We start from the raw sequence: 19,683 nt of genomic DNA, 5'->3' as shown, positions 1-19,683 counted from the left end.
ACAGCCCTAATGTTAACTTAGCATGTTTCTTAAATATCTGCAAACATAGGTAGCAGAACATCACTGAAGAGCAGGACTTTACGATTAATCAGAGTCTGACTAAACCAAAGCTAAAGCTGAAGCTGAAGCAGACTCAAAGACTGAGGTTCACAAATACCACTGTCTGCAATGAAACAGCTTTGTTTTTTGATTTCATGTAATGGTTTTGTATCACAAATGTAATGGTTTTACATTATTAAAGTTGTGGTTGCATGTGCATTAAGAATTCATTATGTTTAATGCATCTTTCTTCATTTGCTCTTTCTTTCAGCTCATTATCTGACAGAATCACTCTCCATTTACTGCTGTTTCTGGAGGGAATTCAGACTATAAAAGAACAACCATCAGCTCACAGACACCATCATCTACTGATGAACATCTTCAAGACACAGTCTGATCCAGGTAAGATCAAGTATTGTCTCATATCGTCTTGTATATTGTTTAATATAGCTTTTTCTGAGCCACTTCTCATTTTAGGGGTTGTGTTCAATAATGAGACGATCAGCTCATAAACATCATGTCTGTCTTGTAATTGATATTATGGTCCCACTTTATATTAGGTGGCCTTAACTACTATGTACTTACATAAAGAAATAAGTACAATGTACTTATTGTGTTCATATTGTATTGTAAAACACTTTTGCTGCTATGAGGGTGGGATAGGGGTAAGGTTAGGGAGAGGGTTGGAGGTATGGGTAAGTTTAAGGGTGGGTTAAGGTGTAAAGTATGGGTCAACAGTGTAATTATAAATGTAATTACAGAAATTAAATACAGATGTAATTACATGTAGTTTTTTTTTTATATAAGTACAATGTAAAAACATGTATGTACACAATAAGTACATTTTACTAAATTATTAATTAAAATGTAAGTACATAGTAGTTAAGGCCACTTAATATAAAGTGGGTCCGATATTATGATTGCAGATCATGTTTTCATATGTATGAGTTCATATGGTGTTAACTATATTTGTATTTAATCAGAGCATTTGTGCTTTCTCTTAGTGTTCGCAGGTTTCTGACCGAGGAAATGAAAAGACTGTGAAAATAAACTAGAAAGCATTTTTAGTGTACTCGGGTAGTTGAGGCTAAATATATATTTTAAAGATTTTCTCTACCATTTTTCAGCTTTAATTACAGTTTAACAGTCATTATAAGTCATTTACTGAGCGTGTTTAATTACATCACATGATCTCTTCATCTGCTTCTGTGGATTCCTGCATGAAAAGTCCGTTTATTTTATTTGTCATCGATGTTACTGTGTTCTGTTCACCACTCTCTCGTCTTATTTCAGTAGATGTTATAACTGCTGCCCAGTCATCTTGATCCTTACCTGACAGTAAGATCTCACGATCTCAATTAGAAATGTTAGAGTTAACCTTATCTACATGGACTAAAGGTTTATTCACTTTTGTTTGCATCTCAACTATGTTCTTCATCAGACGAACAACATGGAAGTGGAAATGTGATGCTAAAAGTTCTCCTTTGACTTCTTTGTGGAAGAAGAAACACAAACCAACTGAACTGGCCAAGTTCTGTCATAAATGTAAGTAGTTCAATATTTATTTATTGTTTATTGAACTATTTTATTAAAGCAATAGTACACTAGCAGCTGTGAAACTGAATATTCAGAACAGCATTCTTACAATATTGTTTAAAAAAAATATTTTATGGGCAGAGAAATTGTAACGTTTATTTCAAGTTAAACTTTACACATTAAAAATTACATACATTAAAAAGAATAATGTACTTTAAGCATATTACAGAGATATTTCACCTAAAAATGTAAATTCTGCCATCATTCACTCACGCTCATGTTGTTCCAAACTCGTAAGACTTTGGTTCACATTCAGAACACAGATGAAGATATATATATATATATTTTTTTTAAATCTTGGGAGATTTCTGTCCCTCCATTGACAGTCAACACAACTAACAGTTTGATGCTTCAAAAGGTCATAAAGGAACCCAGATGAATTGGGCGGTTCAGTCTGCATCTTCTGAAAAGACTTGATTGCTTTATATGGTTAATCATAACTTGACCTTCCCAACTCAATCCGAGCAGCTGAGTCCTTAGCCATCTTTAAGAATCGACTTAAAACCCATCTCTTCCATCTTTATTTGACCCTCTAACTTCAGCACTTGCTATTTTGAAAAGTGATTGAAAATTCTAATTCTATTCTTTAAAAAAAAAAAACAGCCACGTATTACACCTGGAAATAACATTACTCTCTCCCTCTCTCTATGTATATATTATTATGTAAAGTATAATATTATACACTATACCATAATAGTATAATATTATACACTAAACCGGGTTGTCTGGAATGCAACATTATTAGGTTAACATTTCAAAAAAGGCACAGCTACGCGAGATTGCATTAAGTGCATTTTTGGGAAATACATGTGAAACAGTAACAAATGATACTAAAATGACTCTAGAGAACGCTCTAAAGGTCTAAGATCAATAGTTATTGAGAAACTAAGCCCAGATTAACGAATGGCTTGACGAAAAACCGTACTGATGCAGAGCGTAGACAGAGTTTACATTTGTGTAGGCATACATTCTCTAACGTACCGGTGAAACATTTAGTTTATCTTATAAAAATTAATTTACTTGACTGACTCACGGTAGGAGCAAAGAGTGGTGTATCATTCCTTAAAATAATCAGTCTTTAAGAGACCAATTATTATAGACAACAATTCAATGACCAATTATTATAGATATATATTATATTATAGCCACTTGATTTTATTCCTGAATTAATGAATGAACCATTTTGAACGAATAGATTGAATAAAAAGTATTTTATTGATGTATAAACATGAATCAATGCACACATCAGTTATGGCAAACAGAAGCTCAAGCACGCTTGCTGGCTAGAATCAGTGATCATGATCATTTGATGTTGATCATTCCCGTGTTTCCCAGAACGTTTGAGATCAGCGGGTTATTCCAGAAAGCAGGTTATGTGACATACCCAGGTATGTTTAAGAGTAAGTAAGCGGATAACCTCAACTTTCGGTTCCAAAAACGAAGGTAACTTTCAGGTTATGTTAGTAGTCATAGCAACTCACTCTCTGAACTTAACTCCGGAGCACGTTCCAGGATTAGTTCACTTCAGCAAGCCTTCAGTGGGCATACAGTAGGTGGACAGCCTACTGTTGTTATTAAACAGTAAATAATTATAAGGCCTATGTACATATATATATATATATATATATATATATATATATATATATACATATATATATATATATATAAGCTAAATGTTTTCATTTAATTTTGGTTCGTTCTTGGTTTAAAAAAAAATTTCAGGTTCCATATGCAGAGGGAAATGATAATGGTCCAGCATTTAGCAATAATTAGTATTAACTCTGTTATTATTCTTGATTTTTCAAACTACCAACACTTTGCATTTTTGAATTTATGTGTGACCAAAAATTAAGTATTATTTGTTTCAGCTGTTTGATCGAGCTGGTGCCTCGCGTACATATTCACTGGAAACAGCAGTCGTTCACCAGACATTCAGCGTTAGCAGCGGTCAACTTACTCCACATATTGTTAATTATGATTTTTTTTCCATCAATACTGAAATGCGTGAACTACACAGCCTATTTTACCTCATGAATAATACTTAAGCTTCAAATGGGCAACATCACGAATAAGGAAACGTTTGGATTTCTCCCGAATTAAAAAGAAAGCCCAACCTTACCTTATGCTTAGCTTTAAATTATATATATTTTTATATATTATTAATATATATTTTAAATTCTTGTTTTGTTCTGATAAATTTGTTAAATTTAAAGGAATTGTTGTAAAGTGAAGGGAACTAAAAATATCCTGTTGGTACATTATAACATTAATAGGTCAGACATTATTATTTCTAAATGTAATATAATGCAACTCAGCAACTTTTTTAGCGTGTAAAAAAAAAAAGAATAAAAAGAAAACATGCAGCAAATGAAAATAGGCGATTAATCCGTTAAAAATTGTTATTCTGTGTTAACAATAATTATGATTATTTTATACTTCAGAACAGAGATTTTTTCCATTGAAAATGACTTCATTCTTCACATTCACTTCACGCGCTCTGGGGCAGATCCGCCTCCCGCGATGCTCATCTGTGGACGATTTAAAAATGTTTGATATAAAGGTTGCTATCCCATTTTATACAGGAACTGTTCATTAAAAAAAGTAATTATATTGTTAAGTTCATTTAGGCTATTTAACATGCACTGTGACATTTTATCATTTTTAACTTATAAACTCCTTATAAGGTTTTAAAGTTAGTTTAATAGTATTTAAATTCAAGTTAAAAAAAAAAGGTTTTAATTGCTTAAATTGTTTTTATTAATTAATAATATGATATCATGTTTATTCTTGTAGAAAATAAGTGTTTATTATTTAAGAAAATAAAGAAAAAAATAAGTGAAGATCCAAATATTTGTTTTGCCTCACCTATTTATGTAGGCTACAATTATTCAAAAAAATAAAATGTAAAATAATAAAATAATGTAATTAAAAAATACCATTGTCCTGAGTAATTTTGACCATTATAGAATTGTAACTTTAAAGATTAGTCATATAGGTGGTGAAAATACTGTGAAATTACAAATGCCATGGATTTTAGAGCATATCAACTGAAGGTTTATGAAACGTTAGCCAATAAAGCATTTTTTTTAAACAACGTAACTTAAAGTTGTGAACTAAAATATAATTTCAACCATACAGCATGTGAATAAATAAAATGCATACTTTTCATAACATTTCATTATTGATAAAATGCATAATGTTTCTGGTGTTTGGATTTGTGCTTCAATATAATGAGCTCCAAGTTTAAGAATAGCCCTAGACTAGGTTCTCTCTCTCTCTCTAACAGCATTAGCTCGATGAAATACATCTTCCTTCAGTTAGAATGAATGTTTTCCTGCTTGCTAAATGTTGGGCTCATGATCAATAAGTTGTATTCGCCTCAGTGTGATTTAGTAAAGTCAAACCGTAGACAGTGAAGCTGCTTCACTGAGCGTGAGTCCCGCGCGCTGTGAGGCGGGAACAGAGGATTCCGCTTGGTCTTAAAGCCTTCCGCAAATGCTATGTTCACAAATAACAATGATTTATGTAAAATAATGATTCATTATCAATTGATAATTTGTTATTATCATTATGGTCTTGTGAAAACAATAATATGGGCTGCGAGAAAATAATGAATACAGAGAGTAGCACTACTGAGTGCCGGAAAGTTTCAGCCCAGTAACATGAAAACACATCTTTCCTCAGAGCCAGAAAAAACAGACCGAATTCAGTTCAGCTGGAGGGGGTTGGGTTTTTGTGGGTAGTTATGTATGACTTGTGAGGGTCAAGATAAAGGTGTGAATCTCTTGCTCTTTCGTATGGACAGTGTCTTATGAGGCTTTCGAAGTTGCTGAACTGGTTTATATAGGATTGTTGTTTTGGTTATAGACAAAAAAATGGTCTGCCCCCATGTAAGATTTTTCTAGTTTTAGTCGTTCATTTGTTATATTCAACTAATCAGAGGTTATATTAAATTTACTTAATATATTTTAATATATTACACGCTCAAGCACATGCATTAAGTTTGCAACAAAGCATATGCAGAAGTAGAGAGACATTTTAATTATTTATTAATAAACAAATGTTTTGTTGTCGGCTGCAAGATGAAATTCACAGTGCTGGCTCGCTCCGACTAGAGAAATGCAACATTCACAGATTGCAAAATTTGTTTTTGTTTAAAAAAAAAATGTTTCAAGCTTTGTGTAGATATATTTTTAATGTATGTGAGACACCACGATATTATGGTAATTAAAAAATTATAAATTCATTATCAGGAAAAAATTTAAGTGATGCGACGGCACCTCCCTGTCATTAATGCGCATTAATAATTTTTGCACAAACTCTTGTAAATGAATGTCATGGTAACTTGTGATTAAAGCGCCAGTCAGCGGTCAAAAGCTGCAAATGCACTTTACAGACGCCGCGGCGGCGTTATGTGTAGCGTTAAAAAGGGCCTTTTGAATGACTACTTACTGTATATCAGAGTTATCTTTATATATTATAAAACACTATGACAAGGTAATTTTTAATTTACCAACAAACAATATAATTCACATTCTCAAGGATTAAAGATTAAATGGAAAAGTAATGGACAAAAGAAGAAAAAAGAAACAGCTTGGCACGCTTTTTCTTAGCGCCCGTTAATAAGTGACTCGTCGATTCGTCGCTCTGTTGAGAATGTCTTGAGTCTTAACCAGGAACATACCCTGAGTTGAAAGAACTTAACCCGGACGCGTTTTTGGAACCACATACCTCGAGTAAGCAAGGTTTGGGGTTAATCAACCGAGTTCAGGGTTTAGTTCACGTTAAGTTAACCCTGCTTTCTGGAATACACCCCTGTAAGAACCAACTAGGTTCTGTTTATGTTTGCTGATCAGTGTAAATATGTGAACAAAAGCCTCAATTATATCTGTTCACCAGTTAAAGTTATCAAATCACTTCAGAAATTTTGACTAAACCACTCAGTGTTAGTTGAGGGACAGAAATATCTCAGAAGTCATTAAAATATCTGCATTTGTGTTCAGAAGATTAATGATTTTTTTCAGGTTTGGAAGACATGAGAGTGAGGAAATGACACAATGTTCATTTTTGGGTGAACTATCCCAATAACATTAATCATCACCCATTGAATGGAAACATTTAGACAGAAGACACGTCAGGATATCTGTTTTTACAAATTCATACTTTTTACTCTCAGATCTCTTACAGGTTATTTGTATGTTAACAATAACAGCAAACTCATGGAAACAGACACTGTTTAGTGCACATTACTATTCTCTGATTGTGAGTCTGTATTTTATGGCATGTGTAGCGTTTGAACGATATATTCTGGTTTCTCATCCTATCTGGTACAAATCTCACCATTCACTCAAACTCTCCTGTTTTATTTCTGTGATCATCTGGTTTATGCCTCTGATCTGTACAGAAATAGATCCCCCTCATATTTATTTTAAAATTCTACCCCTGTGTATAACATGTTTAATTCCCTATATCATAATCATTCTCTGTTTTGTTGGCACTTGGCGAGGTCTTTCTCACTCAATATCACTGACTGCTTGCAAACGCAAATTAATTTTGGGCAGTTTGTTCCTGGTGCTGTTGACTTACACATTTCTCATTCTCCCTGCTGTGATTATGGCATTTATTATTTAATTTTTTCCTAGTTTCATTCATTCACTTCTGATGTTGGTGATTTAATGAAGTCTGTTCACTGCTGTTGTAGATGTCAGAGTTCGAAACACAATCCAGATGAACACTCTGTGAATCCACACAACAGCTGCACTACTGTAGTGTGCTGTATTTCAGCTCGAAAGCCTGCATCTCATTCACTGAACACCTGCAGCTCAGTTTAAACCGCTGCTAAATGAAGAGCACTGCACTACAGTGTATTTAAACAAAGTCGAGGTCCATCTTTACATCGCAACCACACTTTTCTTTAAGACAAATTGAGGTTTATTTCTAGAACAATTAGTAAATTGAATTATATTAAGCTCATTTTGTGTTTCTGATTCTGCTGACTTTGTGTACTCAGTAATTAATCATATGATGGAGAAAAGGGTTATGTCTGGTCATAATCTAGTGGAGCTAAGCTTTTACATCAAATGTATTATTAAAGAAAAGGATGTTAGAGCTTATGAAGTGTCAAATATTAAGCAGCCCTAGAAAGTTGCATGGAAAACTGAAGAGTTTGTTAAACTGGTAAATTTAGATAGCTATAGTCAGAGACTGTCCTTTCTTCTCTCATTTTTACTATAATAAACTCAGGCATCCCACCCTTCAAAAACTAATTTCAGCGAGGTAGTGCCACCCCCAACAGCGCTCAACACCCTTCATTTACAAACTTTTCTTGTTCTGTGATGTGGCTTGCTTTGCAGATTTTAGCGTTTTACTGGATGGCTCAACATCATAGCAGTCAATCTGTGTTCATGACTTTATTAATTTAGCATGAAATAAGAGATAACTGTTTGGTCTACTTAGCACACATGAGACCAATCATCAGACGATGCTCATTCTGTTGCAATTCAAAACTTACTATCATGGCCAGAGCCAGGGTTCGAAAATTAGTGAGTAGTGAGTTGTAATATTTTACATATTGCATTGTCATTAAAAATGACAATGCAATATGTAAAATGGCAATGCATTTCTGTATTTACATTTACATTTTCCAATACATTTGTACAACGTTTTGTGCAAAATGAAAATTAAATTACATAATTTTCATTTGCCATTTCATACACTAGTTTTAATATGTAAAATTAATAAAAATTTTAACGCTTTATAAGTTGCAAAATGAAAATGTATTACAGAAATTATTAGATAGGTGTAACATGTTCAAGCAAAAACTGTGGCAAAATTATCATTCAAATGCTATTTTTCTTAATTGCATTAACACTCACAGTCAAGACACTCACGATTGCATTTTCATTCAATGTCCCGCAATGAATGTAGCAAAATTCAATGTGCATGTCACACCCAGGGGCGGGCTATGCTTTGACTAAGCCACACCCCTTCTCAACTTCCACCTCGAGGAGGTCCCCAAAGCCAACCCAATGGCCAAACAACACGAGAACAAGTAAGTGATAAAACAAATCTTTATTTAAATATTTAAAAATAGCTTGGGGAATAGGGAAAGGGCAATTAAAACTAAACTCTGACTCGGCCCTCCAGATGGGCTATGGCCGGGAAGAGGTCAGGGAGCAAGGGGGCCACGGGGATCCGGGGCGTGGGACTCGGGGCCCGGCCAGGGTCTTAGGTATCCGTAGCGCCCTCCTTCTTCCTCCTCTTCGCTGAATACAACTCACGGTAAGTACTGGTTCACACAGTTCGTTCTCGGGGTGCTCACTCTCTTTCTCTTCCTCCACAGGCAACGGCTGGGACGCAAAGGCACAGTTAATTCGGCTTGGTTTTGCTCTCACCTCTTCGCTGATTGCAGCTCACAGTAAGTACTGGTTCACACAGTTCGTTCCTTGGGTGCTCACTCGCTTTCTCTTTCTCCACAGGCAGCGGCGTAAGTACAGGTTTCCTCGGTCTCTCCTCGTGTTACCCACTCTCTCTCCTTTTCTCTCCACAGGTATCAACTTGGGCACAATAGCACAGTTAGTTTGCTTTGAATGGCTCTCACCTCTGGGCTGGACACAGCGTACTGTAAGTACAGGTTTCGCTCTATTTCTCCTCGCGTTATCCACTCTCTCTCCTCCTCTCTACAGGTATCAACTTGGACACAAAACACAGTTACTCTGCTTTGGATGGCTTTCACCTCTGGGCTGGACACAACGTACTGTAAGTACAGGGTTCGCTCTATTCCTCCTCGTGTTATTCACTCTCTCTCCTTTTCTCTCCACAGGTATCAACTTGGGCACAATAGCACAGTTAGTTTGCTTTGAATGACTCTCACCTCTGGGCTGAACACAGCGTACTGTAAGTACAGGTTTCCTCTGTTTCTCCTTGTGTTACTCACTCTCTCTTTCCTTTTCTCTCCACAGGTATCAACTTAGGCACAATAGCACAGTTAGTTTGCTTTGAATGGCTCTCACCTCTGGGCTGGACACAGCGTACTGTACGTACAGGTTTCCTCTGTTTCTCCTTGCGTTACACACTCTCTCTTTCCTTTTTTTCTCCACAGGTATCAGATTGGACACAAAGCACAGTTAGTTTGCTTTGAATAGCTCTCACCTCTGGGCTGAACACAGCGTACCGTGCTATATCCGGAGATCTGAAGCACGCTCACAACATATACTGTACTGAACTAGGCTAGAACCAGCAGTCTCCTTGTCCTCCCGCGACGAAGTGCGTGAAGGCGGGGGTTTATCTGACAGGACACACGGCAATACACAGCAACCCACAGCAATATACAGCACCACGTCAAAATTATAGGTTTTCACAGCACGAAGACTCACCCACCACACTCAGTGTACGAAAAGGACACCCGTCTTCCTTCACTTCGCTTGGTTCGGATCTGGCGATGGAATATGCGGCCTAGCTAGTGATGTCGTCGTTGTGACTACTTCAATAAGTATTCCTTCGGCTCTCCCACCACGCTATATTAGGGGTAGGGCCGCCCTCCTCCTCCTGGGGAGATCTACACAACGCCAGGTCAATATACAGGGCACTTTCGGCTTGCTCTTAGTACTCACATCAATGCCGCTTCCAATCCCCTTTTTCACGTCGTCTCAATTCGCCGTACAATCCGTTCACTTCTCAACCTTTAAGGTTCGCGATGTCTTCACAATCATACAATTCCAGCCTGAGGGGGAGAGAGAGAGTTAGACAGCCACCAGCAGCGCACCAATACGGGCACGACACAGTGCTTCACACACACCAGAAAGAGCTCCCAGACTGTGAAATAACTTGGCCTTAAGTACTGCCTTGTCCAGCGTATCCTCCAATCACCAACCGCTGTCCCTAACTAGGCACAGGTGCATCGAATTCCCTGATTTTCCCTCTTACGGCGCTACCGGAAGTTCCGGTGTTCTGTTTTTCCGGTCCGGGAAATTTTGGTTCCGCCCCTAAAGATCGTCACCTTGTGACATGCACATTGAAAATGCATTCCGTCTCCGCCCCCTCACGCCACGTCACTGCGTGAACAAGGCAGGGCCTGCAGAAGGTCAGAGACTCAAATCTCAAGAAGAGAATTCAAGTGAGAGAACATGGACAAGACAGTTGGTCCGTGTACTTTTTGATTATAAAAACGTGTACGTTACAAATTGGTTTATGGCTTCAATATTTCAGTCGCACTTGTGGGCAGAGCTGAAATGCTGCTTTCATCTGATTGGTCGAATCGCTCCACCTTCAGTGCGGTCTTTTCATTCTTTCAAACAGAATAAGAGTCACTGTAATGTCTGAAACCACCATCACTGTTAATTAACATAATATTTGAATCAGATGTTGCTGGACACACATTTCGTGCTGCTGAGACCTGCAAGTGAACCCTTTAAATTATTTCTAGGTTCAAATTATTGTATAAATTTTTGTCCCACTGATAAATACAGTGCAAATAGTTCTGTCACCTTGGAAGTGGAAATAAAAATCAATATTATACTGAACAGTTCCATGATATGTCTGTAACATTTACCACTCTCGTCTTTTAAGTCAAAAGGCACTAAGTATGTGTGTGTGACATTAATAAATTGTGAAAATTAATATAGTTACATTTTTGAAACAAATTAGTAATATTAGTTTTATTACATACTAAATTGAATGATGTTTCTCTTCTTAGTCTTCTTTGTTGGGCTTGAGAAAGTGAACATACAGTATATTTGAACATTATTATTATTTATCATGAGAGTAACTGACACCGACTAAAACTTTTAATGTTTCACCAAATTCAACTCAGATCTTCAGACTCGTCTGACTCATTGCTGAATAACTGGTCAGACATTTACCTTCCCAAAAAATCCTAGTGACTTTGTTATGTCAAATGCAGAAATTTTAATCCATGCATTTATGACCTCAAGGTTAGACTATTGTAATGCTTTATTGGGTGGTTGTTCTGTACGCTTAGTAAACAAACTACAGCTAGTCCAAAATGCAGCAGCAAGAGTTCTTACTAGAACCAGGAAGTATGACCATATTAGCCCGTTCCTGTCATCGCTGCACTGGCTCCCTATCAAACATCGTATAGATTTTAAAATATTGCTTATTACTTATAAAGCCCTGAATGGTTTAGCACCTCAGTGTTTGAATGAGCTCCTTTTACATTATACTCCTCTACGTCCGCTACGTTCTCAAAACTCAGGCAATTTGATAAGAATATCAAAATCAACTGCGGGCGGCAGATCCTTTTCCTATTTGGTGCCTAAACTCTGGAATAACCTACCTAACATTGTTCGGGAGGCAGACACACTCTTGCAGTTTAAATCTAGATTAAAGACCCATCTCTTTAACCTGGCATACACATAACATACTAATATGCTTTTAATATCCAAATCCGTTAAAGGATTTTTAGGCTGCATTAATTAGGTAAACCGGAACCGGGTACAGTTCCCATAACACCCAATGTACTTTCTACATCATTAGAAGAATGACATCTACGCTAATTTTAGTCTGTTTCTCTCTTATTCCGAGGTCACCGTAGCCACCAGATCCAGTCTGTGTCCAGATCACAGGGTCACTGCAGTCCCCCGGATCCAGTACGTATCCAGACCAGATGGTGGATCAGCACCTAGAAAGGACCTCTACTGCCCTGAAAGACAGCGGAGACCAGGACAACTAGAGCCCCAGACACAGATCCCCTGTAAAGACCTTGTCTCAGAGGACCACCAGGACAAGACCACAGGAAACAGATGATTCTTCTGCACAATCTGACTTTGCTGCAGCCTGGAATTGAACTACTGGTTTCGTCTGGTCAGAGGAGAACTGGCCCCCCAACTGAGCCTGGTTTCTCCCAAGGTTTTTTTCTCCATTCTGTCACCGATGGAGTTTCGGTTCCTTGCCGCTGTCGCCTCTGACTTGCTTAGTTGGGGTCACTTCATCTACAGCGATATCATTGACTTGATTGCAAATAAATGCACTGAGAAACTGAACAGAGATGACATCACTGAATTCAATGATGAACTGCCTTTAACTATCATTTTGCATTATTGACACTGTTTTCCTAATGAATGGTGTTCGGTTGCTTTGACGCAATGTATTTAGTTTAAAGCGCTATATAAATAAAGGTGACTTTGACTTTATCTAAGCAATGAAGGCCTTAACACTTAGGCCGGTGACACACTGGCTGTGTGGCGTGAGTGTGGCGTTTCTGCTGCGTGTCAGTTGCGTGGCGGCTGCTTCACGTTTTCTGTGTCTTTACACACCAGAATCATGCTGGCGCGCTGCCGCTGCTGTAGGTGACATAGAGGGAGGCCACCGACAGACCAGGCTCTTGTCTTCATGACAACAATTTCAACTTTATTTTTACACACCTAAATATAAAGCCTACTGATAAAGGACGCTGTCAACAGTATTGACGGCAAAATAGACTATGTTTGACAGGTGCAATATTTGAAAATCGATATTTAAAAAATAAATTACATTTATATCTGAATTAATCAAGACGAGCAGCACTAATGTGTTCTAAACATCTTCTTAGGATCACAAAGCCAGGAGAAACATTTGCAGAAAGACGATGTAGTCCAACATTGTAATTGTAATGCTTGAAGTTGGGAAAGTTAAAACGTATGGCAACGTACACAGTGACGTAACGACATCGTTCGCTGGGCTCTCTAGTCAGTGGAAAAGCAAACAGGTTCTGAGAAGGTTCGCAAATTGAACCAACTTTGAACCAGCACCAGTTTTGAACCAGTTCTTTTTTTGGTGGAAAAGGGGTATAGGAGACTAACACTGGGAAACAAACTATCCTGGAACACTTACTGATACAGAGCAGACAAAATAGCTACCACAAACATTTGAAACAGACATGTGAAATAAAACAGGAAATACTAAACGGAGAAAAAAAACATAACTTATTGGAAGAAACGGATGTAACAAAATATTATATTTTTTTTTATAAAATCCTCGATGTTTCACTTTAGCAGAGCCATTGTTCCATCTTTAATACATTTTATTTGTTTACATTCGACAGCGGGAAAGGTGAAAAGCAAGTGGACAGGTAATGAAGTGAAGGCTGTGAGTGGCACATGATTCATTTCATAACCGGCTGCAAAGTGCCAGGTAAAAAGGACTGTGACTCCTGCCTCCAGGCAGAACCAGTGGCTTTGAAAAAACAGAGACTGGGCTGCAATCAAATACTACATTCACAATAGAATCATATCAATGAAAAGGAAGATGAATAGATAGAACTAGAACAGTGGGTCCTAAAACCTGTCACTGCACATTTTCTTTGTCTCCCTAATCAAACACATATGATTCAACTCATCAGCTCATTAAACCATGTGATAATGAGCTGATGAGTTGAATCAGGTGTGTTTGATTGAAAGGATGCATATGTGTAGCCTTCGCTCTCTCAAATCACCCACAATCCTATGCGTGCAGCTTCTTGTTCAAAAAAATTATGTTGGAAATAATTATCCACATTTTAATGTAACTTGTGATTTTTGAAGTAAGCCTTGAATGTAAACCTGACAGACTTGGGCCTGCTTCCAGCAAGTATATGCAGTTTAGTGTACAATAGTACTAATACACTACCGTTCAAAAGTTTGGGGTCAGTGAGATTTTTATTTTTTGGAGGAAAGAAATCAATACTTTTATTTATCAAGGAATAATTAATTTGATCGAAAGTGACAGTAAAGATATTTATAATGTTACGAAAGATTCTTTGTCAAACAAATGCTGTTCTTTTGAACTTCCTATTCATCAAAGAATCCTGAAAGATACTGTACAACTGACAGACTGTTTTCAACATTGATAATAATAAATGTTTCTTGAGCATCAAATCCTCACATTATACTGATTTGTGAAGGATCATGTAACACTGAAGACTGGTGATGCTGAAAATTTAGCTTCGATCACAGGCATAAATCACACATTACTGTATATTCACATAGAAAACAGCTGATTTACACTGTAATAATATTTAATACTATAACTGATTTTTGTAGTATTTTTAATCAAATAAGCACAGCCATGGTTAGCTGAAGAGAATTCTTTTTAAAGCATTAAAAAATCGTACAGACCCCAAACTTTTGAACGGTGGTGTACATCATCACAACTTTTTGATCTTCAGTGTTTAGGAGTGTAAGTGTCCTGCCACGGGTCAAGGGACAGAGGATTGCAAGGCGACCACAGCAAATTGGCCCTGGTTTGCACTCATGGACGAGGCACTAGGGCAGTCTGCAGCAGTCTCGCCCCCTTGCCTTATTGCCTCGATCCAAGAGGAAAAACCAGGGCCAAGCACTGCACAAGAGGTAGATGAAGGGAGAGACGAGGATAAGGATGAGACCATGAGAGACAAGATCAAAGAGAGAGCAGGGCACAGAGGAGAGAAGAGGAGAAGGGAGCGAGAGGATCCAATCCTACAACTACTTAAGGAGGATATCAAATACCAGAGGGAGGCAGATGAGAGAAAGGGAAGCAGAGGCTAGAGAGAGGGCAAACTGCCTTTTTTTGCTGTTGGAGAGGTTGGCGGATAAAATAAATTCAATTATATTTAACTGGTTTTGTCTTTGCCTCTTAATTATTTAATATAAACTGTATATCCATTTTTTTAAAAACCTTTGTTCTTTAGACAGCAATAGAAAAACTAATTGTATTGAACAATATCTTCACCCTTATTTACAACGTTTTGTGATTTAGTATTCCAAGCTCTACAGAAAGCATTAATTTCATCTTTGTTGCATAAAAAAAAAATTTATTTAAACATTTCTATATTGAAAACTATATACATGAAGCAGCAAATTCCTTTAAACAACATTCTCATATCTACAACTATATACAACAATCTAAACATTTACAACTATATACAACAAGACAAGAACACAAGTGCCCATCAGCCACACTGCCTACAGCACCACCGCTCCTGCTGTTGTTACTTCAAGGCTGCAGACAGAAGAAGAAAGTTTAGGTTAGTCCAATGGTAATCCAATCTGACATGTAAGATGATAATTGATCCTACAACAGTTGCAGTATATTTAATATATCATTGTAGGTAAATAAAATAACTTAAATGTACTTTTATGGTCACCATAATATAGTACAACACTGGTACATTAAGTATATTTCATTTACCTTCTTGACTGTATGGGTGTTTACCAATGGTGGTGTTGTATGTACTTGAATGTAAGCGCAGCAGGTCATAGTCCACACTTAAATATTCACCTGGCAAAAATAGTCATGGTCAAGAGGTGCCTGGTGGAGTGCAGACACCTCGTTGGTCAGCGCAGCCCGCCAAGCAGCTCCACTTCGGCTCTCCCCACCATCAAGCTCCCCAGTTGGCTGGTTGTCCTCCTCCTCCACGACCTCTTCAAGCACATCCCCGACACCAACACAAATGTACGCTCCACGCTCAATGATTGTGCGACCTTTGGAATGATGGTGAACCTTTGAATGATTGAACCTTTGCTCTGCCATGCCTCTCACTGGCCTCTTATATGGTGTGATAAGGGCCAGGGCTTCCTGTAGACATGGGTAGCCACCGTCAGCTAGGAGAAAATACCCAGTCGGAGGGTAAGTCCCCCTAGTGAAGATGGGGCTGTTCTTAAGGATGCGTGCATCATGCACACTTCCTGGGTAACCCACAAAGATGTCAATAAAGCGACCGTGATGGTCACAGGCTGCCTGGAGCACCACTGAAGGGAAGAGCTTTCGGTTATTGTAATTGTGACCATCAGGGTCGCCGGGAAATTTTATCCTAATGTGGCAGCCGTCTACTGCCCCTGCTGCCTTGCCAAATGCATGGTGATTAGCCAAGCAAGCAAAACCATCCCCAACCACTTGGAGCTCCTCCTGTGTGCGAGGGAAGTGCACAAATTGGGGGAGCACAGCCACCACCTCATCCATCATCTTGTGTACAACCCTGTGCACTGTGGGAAGAGGCATGCTGAAGACCCTGGAGACAACTCTGTAGGCTGAACGGGTTGCCAGCCAGAACAGGAACAGGAGTGTCTCCAGGGTCGGTTTTCAGGGCCACCATCAGCTGCTGCATGGCCTCTCTGCCCAGCCTGAAGTCTGGCTGAGGGTCCTCCCCTCCACATTACCGCTGCAGTACTGGCACTGTGGCACTGATGGCACAGTAGTGTTGATCCTGTACAACATGTAGAAGAGAGGAAGGTTTAAGTATAATTTCATGTTTTGCCATTTATTTAATGTTTGTTAAACTATTAAACATATCAGCTCAACTGATTTGCATTAGGTTGATTTAAAGCTGTTCCCATTTACTGGTGATTCACTGTAATTTTTACTTAATATAGCTTTTTGATCACATATTTTACCATTGCATGTGTTTTAACAGCTAGAATGTTACCAGTCAATAAGCTTAACACTCCTATTATGTTGTGGGTCAATTTGACAATTTTTCAATTTATTTTTTCAAATAATTTTTATTTTTTCAAAATAAAAGTGTCAATGGAGAAGATGCCAGCTATGCTCATCTCGACAAGCCAGTAAAACCAGTACAGCTTGTGTTGAATGCAATAAATACATTATGTTCAAAATGTGGAGAGAAAGACTGAAGGGATCATTTTGCAGACATAGCGTTGCTATGGACGTTGCTATGGACACAGTTCTGTTCCCTCAGGCAATATAAGTGCAATATAATCGCTTTTAAATGAATAAACGTTTTTAAATCAATAACTCAATTTTAATCATATTAATTCAAGTGTGTTTAAACAGTGCGGGTCAATTTGACCCATAACATAATGGATGTAATTATTTTAAAATGAATGATAAAAGCGTTAATGTTACTTACCATCCCACGTCTTTGACGGCAGAGGTGGCGATACATTAAAAATCTCCTCCTTCGATCCTGATGCCGATGCTGCCTCACCAATTCAATTTCCATTTCGGAAAAAATGCTGTACAGCAACCAAAGAACAAACGTTTCCATTTTTCCAGCGCCGAAAGCGGACCTTTTCACTGACGTAATGACTCAATGACGTGCACTTGGTAGTCTGTTCCATTTATGTGTTCTCCGAATGCTACAGAGGAGACTCACCTAGCCTCCGAAGGAAGTGACTTGGAAGGACACGTCCTGCCAAGGAAGGATCCTTGACATTGAGAAACGCCTCCTGTCTTCATCCAGTCTCGGTTTCATCATCTGATCATGTCATGATCATAATTCAGAAATGAAAAATACAACAGTACTTGACCTCTAATGAGAACAATTGCAGATCTTCTCTTCGTCTGACCCAGAGGACAGAAGGATCCCACGCCTGTCTTCATCCTAGAGCTGACTTTCAAACCATTGGTGCTGTAAGATCTGCTCTAACGTGGGCCGCTTCGCTGGACTGCGCTCCAGACACTGGTGGATCAGATCACTGCATGCTGTAAAAGTTTGGAGGAGAGAGACGGTTAGTCAAGAGCACATAACACACCAGAGCTGACGTGTGAAAACACCTTCTCAAATATCTGATAAAAGCTAGAGTGAGAGGTAAATGTTTATCAGTTTTCTCACCGCTGGATAGGTCAGCTTTCCAAGGGAAAGGACAGGCTTTCAATATTTGCTTGACACTTGAAAAAGGCAGCTTTATGTTGACCATCATGTACAGCGTCACACCTAGAGTCCAGACGTTTGTTGGGACGGCGTAGTATTTGGGTTTGGAGAAGACCTCTGGTGGGCAGAACAGGAATGCTCCTGTAAGAAAGACATTGTATGATTAATATTTTTCAGAAAACAAAGTAAATCACAGTGCAATAGAAAAGGCAGCTGACCTATATATTTGAGGCTGTCATAGCCAGCGCTGTCAAGCAGGTGACCGGAGCCGAAGTCAATCAGCTTCAGCTCCAGAGTGTCGGTGTTCACCAGGACGTTGTCAGCATGGACGTCATTATGAAACACGCCGTGGTTTATGCAGTGCTGCACCGCCAGGACTAACTGACGCATGAAGCCACGCGCGACCGCTTCACTCAGTCCTGACGAATCCATGATGAACTCTCGCAAGGTCACGCAGGGTTGAGGGAACTCCAGAACGAGCGAGAAGACCAGGGGCCGATCGAACCACTCGTACATTTCTATGATGTAGGGGCACACTGGAGGACGTCTCAACATCAGCATCAGCCCCACTTCTGTAGCCAGACGTCTGGAACAACCAGGCTAGAGAACAGCACAAGACCACCAACCGTTAGAGAGCTTTCAACAACTAAACATGTGTTCTTTACTCTCTGCCAACTCACTATTTGAAGAGAACAGCTGTTGTTCCATTTCCGCGTTGTTTTGATGGCAACCTGCAAAGAGAGACAAAAATACATGTTATTAATAATATTTCTCACATTATGCAATCTGTCTTTTGTTTTAAACACGTTCAGATCAAGTGGACATGGATCTCTACACAAGGAACCAATGTTCAGTAAAAGCGTGTTACCTCTCGACCATCGGATTTTCGGATTGCCTTATACACCTTGCCGAAGCTTCCTGTTCCTATCAAATCTTGCATTGTGTACAATTTGTGCAAAGATTCTGAAAAACACAAGAGGTTAGAGAATATGCTCAGTTATTTTATATTAAATGACATGTGTGATATAATAGTACTGCTGTCTGTGTCAAAAACAGACTAATTAAGATCCATGTGACAAATGTTTCTTTAAAAATGAAATGTGTTATTAATATTTGTTAGACAAGCAAAGCTTTATAAGTGTGTTAAAGTAGGTGATACTAGGATGACAAAGTAAGAACACTTCAAAACTGATAAAGTAAGTGTGCATCTGACAGCAGACTCACTGGTAGTTGGCCTCCAGTCGGGGAGATCTGGAGCAGATGTGGGCTCGGTGTCAGGCTTGTTCTGGAGCTCAGAGGGTCCCGGGACAGACGCCGGTTCAGGATCAGACTCCACTCGTGTCCGTCTGCAGCGGAGGAACGGTTTCTTCACGGCCTTCCAGGCTCTCTTGAAGAACGCATGGATTCTGCTCCTCCTGTTGCCTCCAGCACGAATCTCTTTTCATTGAAGAAAAACAACAAGAAACATTAGAAACATGTCTGAC

General features: G+C 38.6%; 2 protein-coding genes across 2 annotated transcripts; both read right to left on the bottom strand.

Annotated features, from left to right (window-relative positions):
• Positions 1-15,470: 15,470 nt before the first annotated feature.
• Positions 15,471-17,800, bottom strand: LOC113047500 (protein ALP1-like). The gene is made up of 3 exons (XM_026208890.1): positions 17,456-17,800; positions 15,868-16,792; positions 15,471-15,588 (listed from the first exon to the last, which is right to left on the bottom strand). Exons 2-3 carry the CDS (start codon positions 16,585-16,587, stop codon positions 15,583-15,585), a joined length of 726 nt encoding a protein of 241 aa, XP_026064675.1. The 5' UTR covers positions 16,588-16,792; positions 17,456-17,800; the 3' UTR covers positions 15,471-15,582.
• Positions 17,801-17,820: 20 nt separating this feature from the next.
• Positions 17,821-19,474, bottom strand: LOC113047494 (serine/threonine-protein kinase pim-2-like). Its single transcript, XM_026208883.1, has 6 exons — positions 19,424-19,474; positions 19,068-19,162; positions 18,880-18,930; positions 18,418-18,799; positions 18,161-18,340; positions 17,821-18,030 (listed from the first exon to the last, which is right to left on the bottom strand). Exons 2-6 carry the CDS (start codon positions 19,137-19,139, stop codon positions 17,930-17,932), a joined length of 786 nt encoding a protein of 261 aa, XP_026064668.1. The 5' UTR covers positions 19,140-19,162; positions 19,424-19,474; the 3' UTR covers positions 17,821-17,929.
• Positions 19,475-19,683: the final 209 nt, after the last annotated feature.

This window comes from Carassius auratus, chromosome 28, assembly GCF_003368295.1.
Source record: "Carassius auratus strain Wakin chromosome 28, ASM336829v1, whole genome shotgun sequence".
Lineage (NCBI taxonomy): Eukaryota > Metazoa > Chordata > Actinopteri > Cypriniformes > Cyprinidae > Carassius > Carassius auratus.
This window is presented reverse-complemented; position numbering and strand designations above follow the sequence as displayed.